The 14672-nt window shown below is 41.4% G+C and overlaps 1 protein-coding gene across 1 annotated transcript in view; it reads right to left on the bottom strand.

Moving 5' to 3' along the window:
• Positions 1-14672, bottom strand: part of antxr1c (ANTXR cell adhesion molecule 1c) — a gene marked incomplete at both ends in the record, with an annotated part of 44212 nt that overhangs the window by 17832 nt on the left and 11708 nt on the right. Inside the window, 10 exons of the mRNA XM_083903806.1 lie at positions 3370-3439; positions 4425-4523; positions 5709-5769; positions 7524-7604; positions 8650-8718; positions 8808-8881; positions 8978-9008; positions 9105-9186; positions 10048-10119; positions 11734-11805. Coding sequence (XP_083759932.1) covers positions 3370-3439; positions 4425-4523; positions 5709-5769; positions 7524-7604; positions 8650-8718; positions 8808-8881; positions 8978-9008; positions 9105-9186; positions 10048-10119; positions 11734-11805 — 711 coding nt within the window. The remainder of the gene's footprint in view (positions 1-3369; positions 3440-4424; positions 4524-5708; positions 5770-7523; positions 7605-8649; positions 8719-8807; positions 8882-8977; positions 9009-9104; positions 9187-10047; positions 10120-11733; positions 11806-14672) is intronic.

Here is a 14672-nt window from a genome sequence, read left to right as displayed (position 1 = left end):
GCCCAAAAATGTGACAAAGCAACAATTTTGTGTCACATGTTTACATTAATTCTAACATAAAGGTCATATTTTGTACCAAACGGGCAAAGAAACATGTTAAGTTGGATTTTTTTGTGCGTGATGACCAAATATAAAGCACACTTCTTCCTCTCAATGACTCACAAACACACACACACACATGGACACACACTTGAAAGAGCTGCTGCTGCTGCTGCTGCTGCTGCTGCATGGCTTTGATCAACCAACAAAACACTGGACCCTTAACAGAGAGTGGGGGATGAAAGAGGGAGATAAACACATGACAGGTATGAAGGGAAACAGAGGAGGTGGTAGAGGAGTCGTGGAGTTTGAGTCTGTGAGACGGAAAGTCAAAGTGTGATTTAAGAAGTAAACGTGACGTCTCAGAGAAACACGGACGCGACGTGAGCCTCCGTTTTCTTTTCCCGGCAAAGTATGGATTACAGCGTCCGAGTCCGAGGGCTTTAAATGTGTCACCACTGCAGTTCTCTCTGTTCCCCGCACAAATATTAACTGTAGTAGTGATTTATCGCTGCTAAAAGGGAATATATTCTTTATTTTTTTCAACCATAATTACAGGTGCCCTTAAAAGCTCTTTCAACGGTCGTCCACTGACCCGTACATGTTCACTCACTCTGTGGCTTCTCCCTCTTCCCATAAATGCCTTAAGGTCGCCGAGGTTTCGCGAATTTGTTGACGTTGGAATGTGGCGAGGCTCGGTCAGCTGCCGGAGGTTTTAGAACCCGACCGCGTGACCGTCGTCGCGAGAGGAGCGCTAGTGTAAACTAGCGTCAGCCTTCTTTCGCTTTTGCCGAGCGAGCGTGAAAAGACCTCGTCTTTCCGGCTCGCATCGTTCACATTTACTGTTTGAAGACGACGAGCGTCGTTACAGCCAAGATCCAAGGTTAAAAAGGTCCGGAACAATGACCCCGTGTAATGCTAATCCCGTGCGAGTAGAGCAACGATTCTGCTGCAACTTAGCGATGTTAAGGTAAAGTAAGGTCTATGTATGAGTGCATATTGAGTCTATAATTGCGTTCTCAAAAAAATTTGAAAAAATGTGCAACAGCCAAGATCCAAGGAAAAAGGTCCGGAAAAATTACCCCACATAATGCTAATCCCGCGCGAGTAGAGCAACGAGTCAAATATGCGCGTAAAAATCTCCTGTTTACAAGTTTTCTGTGGATTTTCAAGTGCCCGTGAAGTCGGGGTGAAGTTGTTTTCCGGTGGCCTGTATCAATCCGCGCTAGCTACCAGAACCTCAGCCCCATCCATTATTTCCACGGCCATACGATGCTGCAACTTAGCGATGTTAAGGTAAAGTAAGGTCTATGTATGAGTGCATATTGAGTCTATAATTGCATTCTCAAAAAAATTTGAAAAAATGTGGGTTTTTTAGAGAACGGCCAAGATCCAAGGTAAAAAGGTCCGGAACAATGACCCCACGTAATGCTAATCCCGCGCGAGTAGAGCTACGAGTCAAATATGTGCGTAAAAATCACCTGTTTACAAGTTTTCTGTGGATTTTCAAGTGTCCGTGAAGTCCGGGTGAAGTTGTTTTCCGGTGGCCCGTATCAATCCGCGCTAGCTACCAGAACCTCAGCCCCAATCCGTCATTTCCACGCCCATACGATGCTGCAACTTAGCGATGTTAAGGTAAAGTAAGGCCTATGTATGAGTGCATATTGGGTCTATAATTGCGTTCTCAAAAAAATCGTCGTTACAGCCAAGATCAAAGGTAAAAAGGACCGGAACAATTACCCCACGTAATGCTAATCCCGTGCGAGTAGAGCAACGAGTCTGCTGCAACTTAGCGATGTTAAGGTAAAGCAAGGTCTATGTATGAGTGCATATTGAGTCTATATTTGCGTTCTCACAAAAATGTGAAAAAATTTTGATTTTTTTTGGGAACGGCCAAGATCCAAGGAAGAAGGTCCGGAATAATTACCCCACGTAATGCTAATCCCGTGCGAGTAGAGCAACGAGTCAAATATGTGCGTAAATATTCCGTCATCTCCTGTTTAGAAGTAGTTTTCAGTGGATTTTCAAGTGTCCGTGAAGTCCGGGTGAAGTTGTTTTTCCGGTGGCCCGTAACAACGCTGTAAAAAGGTCCGGAACAATGACCCCACGTAATGCTAATCCCGCGCGAGTATAGCAACGAGTCAAATATGCGCGTAAAAAATCTCCTGTTTACAAGTTTTCTGTGGATTTTCAAGTGCCCGTGAAGTCCCCCCGACTTCACGGGCACTTCACGGGATGTTGTTTTCCGGTAGCCGATATCAATCCGCGCTAGCTACCAGAACCTCAGTCCCATCCGTCATTTCCACGCCCATATGATGCTGCAACTTAACGATGAATAAGGTCTATGTATGAGTGCATATTGAGTCTATAATTGCATTCTAAAAAAAACGTGAATTAGTAGCATTAGCAGTCCGTAAGTCTTATCTCTCGGAAGTCCACATTCTTAGTACTTCCAAGACACTTCCGCAGTGTGAACTAAAAGTCATATTAGCTATATGGTTATATGGTATAGTCCTATTATACTCACTGTAAGTTTATTCTTATTCTCACATCTATAATCAGGATTTTGTTCAGATGGACCAATAACACCTGCCAAATAATGCTCCAATGTATAAATGTAGTCATATTTTCCACTACTCACTCTTACTCACTCTTGTTATCACTGTAAGTGGAGGTGGAAAACCACAAGGTAGCATTTTTTTTATAGGGTAGCGAAAATACAAGAGACTCCGCTATCGATTTTCGCTGCGGTAGCACTTTTTGGCAGAGCAGCAAAATGTGACAGAACCCTTGTTTGGCGCTTGTTACCGGGTAGGATGACAGAACTGCTACAGATGTCCTGTGTTAAAATGACATTAGCTCATGTGAAGCTAATCCCGTCCAAAAAAGGGAGCTTTAGTCACATTAGAATTGTGTGTTTAAAGAAGCACAAATCGTCCGCATTTGTTTTCACCGCTCAGATCTAAATTCAGGGCAGACGCGGTGGGATGAACGCATGAAGGGTTCACCGCTTCATGTGCTGGCAGGACTACAGAGCCCAGAGCTCCATATAAAACTATGCTATAATCTCGCTATAAGCTGTGCTGGGATCTAGAAAAAGAAGGAATGCGTGAGCGGCCGTGGATCATAAAGAGCTAATGTATGGCAGTCGGTGTTTGGGGCAAAAAAAGAACACGATCTGGCAAACATGTGGATGCCAGCCAGTGTGTGTGTGCTTTTTCTGGGAACATAAAGTTGTAAAGAGGAGGAGGAGGAGGAGGAGGAGCAGGAGGAGGAGGAGGAGGAGGAGGAGGAGGAGGAGGAGGAGGAGGAGGAGGAGGAGGAACTTACTTCCCGACTTCATCGATGACAGGAGCCGGACACAACAAGAACGTGTCTTCAACTCCGGCTGGTTTTTCATCTGGAAAGCAACGAGACAACGTTCCGATAACTGTATGTTCATCTAGTGAGTCACTTTAAATACAGGTACATGTGAAATAAGAGTCATATAACAAGAGATTTGAGCGATAAAAGTGTTAGAAAGGGCCCATAAGATCACACATATATAGCATTAATGCTGTGGAGCTTGATGGATTTTCACTTATCCATGAGGAACTAGGAGATAATTTGATCTAAAGAAGGTAAAATAAATGCTAATAAGAGTTAGCAGTGACGGAAGAAGCTGAAACGTGGACTTAGTGTGAATTCCAATTCCTTGCTTAATCCTCAATCTCAAAAACGCTCCCTCTAGTGCAAGTGCTGTCCTGATTCTCAGAAAAATTAAGTTGAGGGTCAAGTTTAAGGGCTGTATCGCCCTCAATATTGAGATTTTCCGACACCACCCTTGGGAGCAAGGGCTACCCAGAATGCATTGCGTGTTTTCACATAAGAAAGATGGCGTCGAAAGCAGCGAAGCGAGTGCGATACAAATTAAGTATAAAATGATGAAAACCATTGTATTATCTTAGTTTAGGCCCATATAATGGATTACTGACGTCATTGTTGCGTAACATTTATTTTTATTTTACGATCTTTTGTCAATAGCCGGCCGGTGCGTACAATCAATCGTTTGCTATCTTGCTAGCTAACTGTCAGCTGAATATTTGTATGAGTATCATCTTATAACTAACTGACAACCTAATAACTCGACTGACAAACGGATCAGAATAAATAATCCTGACATAAATGTCTTCTTCTTCTTCTTCTTCTTTTTTGGAGTTGACAGACTGGACGCAGCTTTGGCGTTATTCTGCCCCCTACAGTCTGAAGACGCATCTGCATTTAAGGGTGTGTCCCATTTCTAAGTGACAAAATAACCCTCAACACTTGGTTTTGAGGTCCAGTTAAGATTAAGGGTTGAGCTCGAGGGTTAAGATAGGAATTGGAATTGGCCCTTGGTTACTCACTTATCGTGATGGTGTCGTTGATCTTAAAGCTGCACAGCACCTGGTCGATGTTTCTGGCGTGAAGAAAACCGTTGCCTCTCACCACCACTTGGAACGACTCTGATGTTCACAAATCGTTAAAAAAAAAATGATTCCAATGACTTCACATCAGCATAATGCATTTAATACAGTATTATGGGATGTAATTACAATACAGGTTCACGTGCGTGTTTTCATCGTATGCTAATAATAAGAGTTGGAAATACGTACTACGTAAAAGTAAATACTGTGAATATGTTGTTTATATGTCACTATATGAACCAAAAAAATCAGTCCTATGTTAAAGGCGCCATATGTAAGAATGTGGCCAAAAACGGTTACTACACTCAAGATCTAAACACCGAGGTCTTTCAAGGTTTCCTTTTCTCCGCTATTGTAGCTCGGACATAACTGGCAACCCATGGTTGCTCGGCAGCTGAGACTCTACCGACTGCAATGATTGGTAGACGGCGGTAGGTGGCGCCACATGACGCCAAAACATGATTTGCAGTCTGCAAAATATTTTTTTTAATGCAAATATTTTGTCTGTACTGTTGTTGTTGGTGAGTTCAGTTTGTTATATGAACATTATTCCTGAGTCTCTGTGACATATTAGGAGGATTTTATGATTTATTACATAATGCACCTTTTAAACCCTAGTTTGATTGTTATTGTTCAAAACATTCATTCAAATAAACAGCCAGCTGTACTTCTAGTCTGGTGAATGACATGAGCTTAAATCACATATCATATCAACATCATGACGTCAAAATAACAAAAATTGTGGTGCTATTTTTGCAGAATTTCAAAATAAAAGTGTGCGTTATGATATGGCGTGATCTCAAATGCACCATAAACGGACAGAAATGATCTAAAAATGTTTAATAAGCGGTGAATTAAATCAATTGCCTGCAGCAGAGGAACAATCTAATACTTTCCTCCTTCAAACGATGATGTAAGGAACTCCCGAGTTTAATAAGCAGATGTTAAAAAAGCGGTAAAAGTCTGTCCTGCGTTTGCCAAAAATATGCTAATCGACTCTTTTTCTACCGTCCGTTTACGTCGTCCTGGTTTAACGTCGTGTCTTAACTGTCATAATCTTTCTCTTGGCGCGACAACAAAGCAGCGAGTGTCCACTGCAGTTTATTCACCGTGGACCACAGTGACTCTGTAGGTGACACCGTGTGACTGTAACAGACGCTCGGCGTCCGTCTGGAAACGCCATTAGGGTGACATCAGTGTGTGTGTGTGTGTGTGTGTGCTCACCTCCCGCACACACACTCGACGGCTCGGCCGCCAAAATCTCAATGCAGGATTTCTTGATGATCTGGATGAGGTGAAAAGGGGGGAAAACAAGGACATCGTTTTATAACCGTTTTATGAAACCGATACTGATCTAAAAACGTCGGCGTCGAAGCTACAAGAAACAAACGAGTCGACAAAATAAAAGCACACGCGGGAGTTAAAGGTCACTTTGGGTCAATCTCTCTCTCCGGCTGTTTCATAACCATGTGCATATTGGCCGCCGCCGCCGCCGCCGCCGCCGCCGGTCATTTACGCCGCACATGTGGTGCGCCGTAAACAAAGGGAAAACAAGCCAGTAACCACGGTAACGGTTACACGACAGGAAGAGGGCGACGCGGACTGAGTTTGCCACTGGTCAGAAAAAATTGGATTTAATCCAGGGTTTAACCAATTTCATCATTTGCAGACTGGTAAAATAGAAAGATATATGTATATATATAACTCTTTATTACTCTATTTATTACTTTATTTAACCAGGTAAGAAAAGTCCCATTGATTAAAATAAAATGATATATATATAATATATATATATATACACGTATATACTGTATACACCTCTCTATATGTACATATATAACGAAATACCTGGAAAATATATCAACCCTACACTCTGAGAAATAAGGGTTCCAAAGGTTTCCCCCTCCAAGGGCTGAGGTTCTACCTGGAACCATTTGCTTCTGAAAAACCCTTTCCTGTTTTTCAAGGGTTCCTGGTAACACTAATGGTTCCACTAAGAACCATTTTGATCCAGAGAACCCTTTAAAATCCCTTTCCGGAATGGAAAGGTTTTTAAAAGGGTTCTTGGTGGAACCCTCCAAAAGGGTTCCTTAAATGGTTCTACTTAGCACTTTTATTTCTAAGAGTGTAGGGTGTTATTAGAGGATATACCAAGACATTTTTTCAATTTTCATGTAGAAAAAAATCAAGGTCCATGAAGGTACCACATATGGTTCCTCGCCCGTCTGTGGTACTAAAGAAAAACAACTCCCAAAAAGAGTACATATATATAAGAAAATCGAATAAAAACCATATAAAATTACATTATTTTAGAACATTAGACAACATTTTACATCAGTGGTTCCCAATCCTGGTCCTATAGACGGTAGATGTTCCACTGCTCCAACTCACTTCATCAACTTACCATATTATTAGCTTAAATGCAAGAGAAAACAGAGCCATATGACCATACTTTTGCCTTATGGAACTTCTGGAAGATGTTTTGATTGCGCGATCCTCTACTAATTCGATCGAATTGGACAATAATGCGTGATCTGTGGCGTCGCTGGATCTCTGGTTCTAAGATCTTGCGGTGACGTGGTTTTCAGATGTCTTACCAAACGTAGCTCTTTGCCCGGTAAAGGCTTCGCTTCTGGCCTTAATGTGATTGCTGTTGCATTTTATACACTCTTAGAAATAAAAGTGCTAAGTAGAACCATAAAAGGTTCTTCGGCTTGTCCTCATAGGAGAACCCTTATTGGCTCCAGGTAGAACCTTTTTATTAAGGTTCCACCAAGAAACCTTTTGAAACCCTTTATTCAAGAAAGGGGTTTTAAAGATTTTCTCTGGATCAAAATGGTTCTCACTGGAACCATTAGTGTTGCCAAGAACCCTTGAAAAACCCTTTCTTCAGGAAAAGGGTTTTTCAGAAGCAAATGGTTCCAGGGAGAACCTCAGCCCTTGTAGAAGGAACCCTTATTTCTAAGAGTGTATGTATGAAAAGTTCTATATAAAGACAGATAGATGAAAAAAAAAAAGACAGATTCAGCGTTAAATTACCGAATCGATGACTCCCCGCAGGGCGTGGAACCCTCCCAGCACAGGAAACACGTGCTCGATGGTGTCTGCGATGGTGGCCAGCTTCAGGAAGTGTGGATAGAAGAGGAAAATAGGTTCAACAAACCATTAACAACATGGAAAACTGAACTAACCCTAACCCGACATCCAGTTCATGTAATCATAACAAGCCCAATTTGGCCTTGAACACACACACACATCGAAGAACCTCCTCGCATTCGCATCCTGTTTACGTTAATAAACGGGGGCCAAGTTACCGTCACTCACACAGGAACTAGCGCTGGTTGATTAGGTCACTTTAGGTCGTGAAGTCTTTAGTTACAGTTACGTTATTGTGTTGGCACCGGCCCGACAGGCAGCTCTCAGTTTAACTCCAGATTGGTTTTCAGGAAACCTGAAATTACAGGTTTGGACAAATTGCAGCGGACGCCGCAACAGCCGAGCGCGCAGCATCTCTGGATTCCTGAGAACACGCATGTGTGTGGTTTGTAGGAAAAGTACAACAAAGCAGTGAAATATTGAAGTTTTTACCTGCGTTTCACTGCTTTTTATAGTGTATTGTATGTTATTTGCGGGGAGTAAACAGTATACGGTGTTGTTTATAGCCTAGCATACTGAGAACTACATTTCCCTTGAGATGTTTGGCCACAAGTGAGACACAGGTGTTCTGCGTTGAGTCTAATCAAGCTAAGTATTTAACCTCTGCACCACAGCAAGCCTCTTGCTGCCCATAGCAGCTTGACTGATAGCATGTTAGCATGTTCTACGTCAATATATGCCCTAGCAAAAACTGTCTCCATAGTAACATTTTCAGTGTTTTGAGAACCTAGTTGGAAGATTTTGTGTTGAAAAGACAACAGGCGCACAAAAAAAATATGTTTTTGGTATTTTTGTACATTAGAAAATGTACAAAAATAAGTCATCTTTCTGAGAATAATTAGGATTTAATGTCTTGCAGCTCGGTCATAAAAACCTTTCCAATGTCTCCGCATCCCTACAAATTGCAGCGGACGGCCGCAACAGCCGAGCACGCAGCATCTCTGGATTCCGTGTGGTGGTTTGTAGGAAAAGTACAACAAAAGTAGTGAAATATTGAAGTTTTTTTTACCTGCGTTTCATTGAAGTCTTTGACGCCAACGCAGTACACGATGGCTCCGAGAGACCTGGCTCGCTCTGCCTGGTTTCAGAAAGAGGTTATTTTAATGACGACAAAAAAAAAACATAGCTTAGCGTTACGGTAGCTCGTTAGGTTTGCAGTTCCCTAACCTCCTGCTGCGCGGTGACCAGCTGATGCTCCTGCAGTTCGCCGTCCGTCAGAGCGATGATCACGCTGGCCGTGCCTGGGAAACCGAAAGAAAACGCGTGATATGAGTCGCGGCTGTAGCTTCACTACAAAAAAACTTGAGGTATGAAGGGATGAAGATGACACTGCTCACCAAAGTTCTCGCGGAATATCTGCTCATTTGCCTTCAAAACAAGCAGAAGCGAGCGATTCAGCTAAATCTGTTTTAACGTTTTAACTCCTGCATTTTGGAATCGAAACAAACACAAACGGAGGCTTACCCTCTGTAACCCGAGGTGCATGAACGTATCTCCACCTGGAATCTCCTTCTTCAGAGCGTTCAGGCCCTTTCTGATGTCCACCCTGAAGAGAGGAACGGGTGGAAGAGCAAGGTTTGATGAACGAAATCTGCACTTTTGCATCCCTTCAGTGCAGGGGTGTCAAACTCATTTTCACTGAGGGTCACATCAGCATCATGGTTACCCTCAAAGGGCCAGATGTAACTGTCACACAGAATAAATGTTACTAAATGTAACCAAATATAATGTAAGATAAAGGTAACACATTGCTAAATAACTGTCTCTGTTTATTACTTATTCAGTTTCCCTCGTCGCATGATGCACGTACACAGCGATACGCTCCGATCTAGTGGCGGTTCCGTCACTTTACGGGTAACGCAATCGCCATTGCATTGTGGGAAATGTAGTTTATGGTCAACGCATGCCTTAAAGCAGAAAAGACCTTTTTTAACACAGACCTATTAATCACTCGCGGGCCGCACAAAATGATGTGGCGGTTCCACATTTGTTGACACGTGTGCTTTAGTACATTGTATTTCCATTTAATACTATTTTTAAATATCCACTCCACATTCATTTCTGAAGAAATTCAATCAGAATGACTTGGTTCCTCGTTTTGATTTCGTACACAAAAGAAAGTGTCCGGAAGACTTTGAAGGCAACATTTTTATAAAAATGCAAACATGTTCCCGCTCTTGTTTATAATGTGTGTCCCTTTAAAGGGCCCTGACCCCCTAGTTTGGGAAACCCTTAACCGAACTGTATACACAGTGGTTGATGCAACTTTGCATCAATTAGTCCGTTTAAACAGGATCTTTTCCCTTTAAAGCAGATTTTATGTCTTTTTTCACAACACAAATACAGCTCAGATCTAACAAACGCTATTAATGGATAATAAAAGTGTGTCAGTCAGAACTTAATGAACCTGTTTTCTGTCAGTTTCATGATGGTGGTTCCTCTGGAGGAGAACGTTATGAAGGACATCCTCAGCATTGGACTGGAACAGGAGGGGGAAAAAAAACAAGACACAAAACAAAAACACACAAAATCATTATCTGTAAAATGAGTTGACGACATACAAACACGGTGCAGTTTAGCCGCGACGAATCACGCGCGAAAGAGAAGACGTCGACGGCGTTTTGGCCGCCGCTCGGCGATCGTCCGCCCTTTGCTCGACATCGACGTCAACGATCGTCTGAATCCAATCGTCCCACTTACGTCAACGTTCCAAAGAAAATACTTCGAAAGCAACAAACTCTTCCTCGGAAAATCGTAGAAGACCTCGCGCTAATCTGTCATCTGCTTGTCAGGAATATCCGAATGAAGACCTAACCCTGAATCAGCAGAACCTTTGTCGTATTTGTTTACTGGCAAACGCTATAGTTAACATTAAAAAAAGGAATTTGTAACTTCCTTTAATCGAATGCAGTTTTTTTCCCCTCTGTTTAATGAAACTTTCTCGTGTTTGTTTCAAACTGAAACTTTGACGTAGGTCGATTGTTTGCGACCACAAACACCTTGCGGGTGCTGTGGCAACAGAGTCGCACACAAACGCACACACACAAACACAGACGCACGCACACAAGCTAAGACAGATGTCGAAAATGTGTATTTGTGTTTCACTCCGCGTTAAAACCTCTTTACTAGGCTCTGCTTCTTGCTCACACTTTGGTTTCTGACCTCGTCTCGGTATAAAAACAAAAGAGCGGACGGATACGTGACATTAAGACGTTACAGTGTTGAGTCACTGAACGACTTAACATATGGACGGACGGTCGTAGAGCTGTTAAAGGAACAGATTTTATTTCACTCGACTGCAATGACACGGTTCGCGAATCCTCTGTCGACATCTACATCGAGTTTAAAGCTCGATTCAAGCTTAAAATTGCATTTCTTTCATGCTTCAGTTTTCTATACAGCTTCATAAGTTATGTTTAACCCAATGTTTTGTTTAGCTTTCATGTATTTTATAGCGTATTGTATGTTATTTGCGGGGAGTAAACAGTATACGGTGTTGTTTATAGCCTAGCATACTGAGAACTACATTTCCCTTGAGATGTTTGGCCACAAGTGAGACACAGGTGTTCTGCGTTGAGTCTAATCAAGCTAAGTATTTAACCTCTGCACCACAGCAACCTCTTGCTGCCCATTTGTGTATATGTAGAAGGTATTTGACTGATAGCATGTTAGCATGTTCTACGTCAATATGTGCCTTAGCAAAAACTGTCTCCATAGTAACATTTTTCATTGTTTTGAGAACTTAGTTGGTAGATTTAGTGTTGACAAGACAACAGGAGCGCAAAAAACAACAGGGACAATATGTTTCTGGTATTATGGTACATTAGAAAATGTACAAAAATAAGTCATTTTTCTGAGAGTAATTAGGATTTAATGTCTTGCAGCTCGGTTGTAAAAAAAACCTTTCCAATGTCTCTGCATCAGTTGTTGAAACAAGACATCATTATTTTTAGGATTTGGGAAACAGTGATCGACATTTTCTGACATTTTGTGGACCAAAAAGATATAGATGAATCTGGAAAATAGTCAACATTATCTATTGATCGTGATACTTGCAGCTACAGTTAGCTTGTGTGTTTAAAAATACGCTCACCTTTTGAATTTCTCTGCTAAATTTTCCACAAAGAAGTAGATTTCCTCCCAGTGATGCTTCACACTGCCAGACCTAAACACAAGGACAGAGGGAAAACCATTATAGCAACAGCTAAGTCGTTCAGGCTAATTTAAACATCACTGAAACGAGATAATTAAAGACAAATAATGAAGTTTTTTTTTACAACAGGCAGTGAACAATAAGTTCCATTCAAGCAAATAATGAAAAACATCCGCTGATAACTCTGGGCTTCTGGTGGTATCGTTAGCATAACAGCAGGTAGCCTTGATTCATGGTCGTTATTAGCTAGCCTGGGCTGGAAGCTAGCACACGGCAGTTGTAAAACCATAATTTATGGTTCGCTGCGAGTTACAAAATGATTTGTTCGGCAGGAACTCGCACTAAATACCACGGCTTAAGCTATTCTCCACATGTGGCAGGAGAAATAAAGCCGCGTTTAGAGCCAAAAACAACAAGAAAGGGTAAAACCATTAGCTCGGTAACATGAAGCTACACACAGTTTGTGTACTTGGCAGAAAAATACACAACCCAGCTTAACTTGTTACACAGAATTTAGTATCGATCACAATTATCTGTGACAATTTAATATTCTTAAATTCATTGGTTTTAACATGTGCTATTTACCGTCTCCAACAACACTTAAACAACTATTTTTATTAGTAACGTGACACTGTTTATGTACAACTGAGGGGAAAACTTTTAACAATACTCTAATACAATGGTTCTCAAACCTTTTCGTAATCGTTTGATAGTTTAGAAAGATGAGATTATGGGAAATAAACACAATGAAGCATAATCTGCCACCGCGTTAAATGTTTGGACTGTACGTCAACTAGCTAGCTGTTATTTGGTTAATTTTCTACGCATTTCCCAACAATATTTATGATTGTGTACCACTGGTGGCACCACAGTTTGAGAACCATAGGTCTAATGGCCTGATTCACTGGTGAGATGAAAGAGGCTGTTGGCGTGTTGCGGTGTAATTTAGTTCCTTAAATGAGGCCCTGGAGGCTCTGGAACCAGGTCCTGAACTCCCCAGGAGGCTCCTCAATAAAACTGGAAAATTACTTTAAAAAAAAAAGAAGTCCCTATGGAGCCACCTTCATTTCCTCTGAGGCGACTGTGAGTGTATGTGCAATTGTGGTAATTGTATTAAGTGTTAACATCGCGGGAGATGGCGTTCCAGCCTGTGTGACCAGTCAGCAGGTCAAACCGTTAGCTAACGAATGAGCCGCAGAGCGATGACACATGAGGAAATGAGCTAACTGACTGTGGTAACACTAGATTCCTGTTTAGAGGATGAGGATCACGAGGAATAAAGTGCAAGCCTGACTCAATGTAATTCTAGATACTGACAGACAATGAACATTTTAGGATAGACTTTACCATTAATGGTGTCAGTAAGGGTAATTCATAAGGAAAATAAGGAAACATTGCAATGTTTTTGCCTTTATTGAAATGTTGCTGTCTCTGTGTGGAGCAGAAGGTCAAGGGTCATTTTTTTAATCCATTAAGATTGATCAACTGGATGCACTGGACCAGCATCAATAAAGTCATTTAACTGAAAAAGCGTAATGTTTTGTTTGCCACCCATTCTGTCATGATGAAAATACTTTTTGCAAAGGTAAGATTAGATTAGATAGATTGAATTAGTCTGAACATCCTTCAAGTATTATCAGTTCCCATCAAACTACAGGACCCAAAAAATATTTGTCTGAGAGCCACGTTTTAGACACAACAAACAGAGGAGAGAATTTCTCACTTGCGAGTTTTCCATACCTTGGGATCATGAGAAAACAATTCAAGTCATTTCAATTTCAAGTCATTCTCAGATACTTTTTGTTTTTGAGAAGTCAGCTCAGCTTCAGGGCAAATGGATCATTTCCTGAATTTCAAAAATTCATTAAAATTATTCCTTAAGAGGATTGCAAATATTTTCAACTGATCTTTATTTAGGGCGATCTCGACTATAATGGTGGTAAATTTCAAGTCATTCCGAGATACTTTTTGTTTTTTTGTAGAAAGTCAGCTCACTGTCAAAGTGCATCAGGGCAAATGGATAATTTCCTGATTTTTAAAAATTAATGTAAATTATTCCTTAAGAGGTTTGCAAATATTTTCAACAGATCCTTGTTCAGGGCGATGCTGACTATTATGATGGTAAATTTCAAGTCATTCCGAGATACTTTTAGTTTTCGAGAAGAAAGTCAGCTCACTGTCAAAGTGCATCAGGGCAAATGCATCATATACTCCTCAATACTCCTTCCAAAGAAAACAAGCTGAGTGCTCAGAAGAACGAAGGTGATCTGCTAGAGAGGAAGCAAGAAGACATTAGTAGACCATTGCTCTGACGCTGCCAAGGCACGAGGATCGGGTTCGGGCTCCCATAGGCCACACATGCTGAAAAATCTACGGCAAACACAGTAATTCATGGCATCCACAAACACATACACATGTCATGTAAGTGTGGGTCGATTCAACATCTTGTCGCTTTAGTGATGTGACTTGTTCCACCACATGAAGGCTTTACTGAAGAAAAGAGGACAAGACCTTACAAGCTAAACACAAAAAATACTCCCGAATGATCTATATATATATATATATATATATAGATATAAAACAACAAATTGAGGTGGAGTTGTGTTTTGCTTTGATGTCCAACAAAATGTGCCGCATAAGCAGAAATAGGGCCTGTGACCCCGTGTGCAGATTGTTTTCCAGATACAGAAACCGTGAAAAAACATGTTGTACCAAGTGTGGTCAAGACTTTCCATGTCATGCCGAGGTGTGCGGATCATTTTTGAGTATTTATTTAACACCGGGGTGAATCTGAGGACGCCCACCTTTTGGTTTTCAGCTGATTATCTTTCACTTTGGAGCCTCGGCGCCTCTTGTTTGCCTTGGAACGCTCGGGTTGT

Source organism: Microchirus variegatus (genome assembly GCF_963457635.1).
Source record: "Microchirus variegatus genome assembly, chromosome: 17".
Taxonomy (NCBI): Eukaryota; Metazoa; Chordata; class Actinopteri; order Pleuronectiformes; family Soleidae; genus Microchirus; species Microchirus variegatus.
Note: the sequence above shows the minus strand (reverse complement) of the source record. Positions and strands in the feature narration are given on the sequence as shown.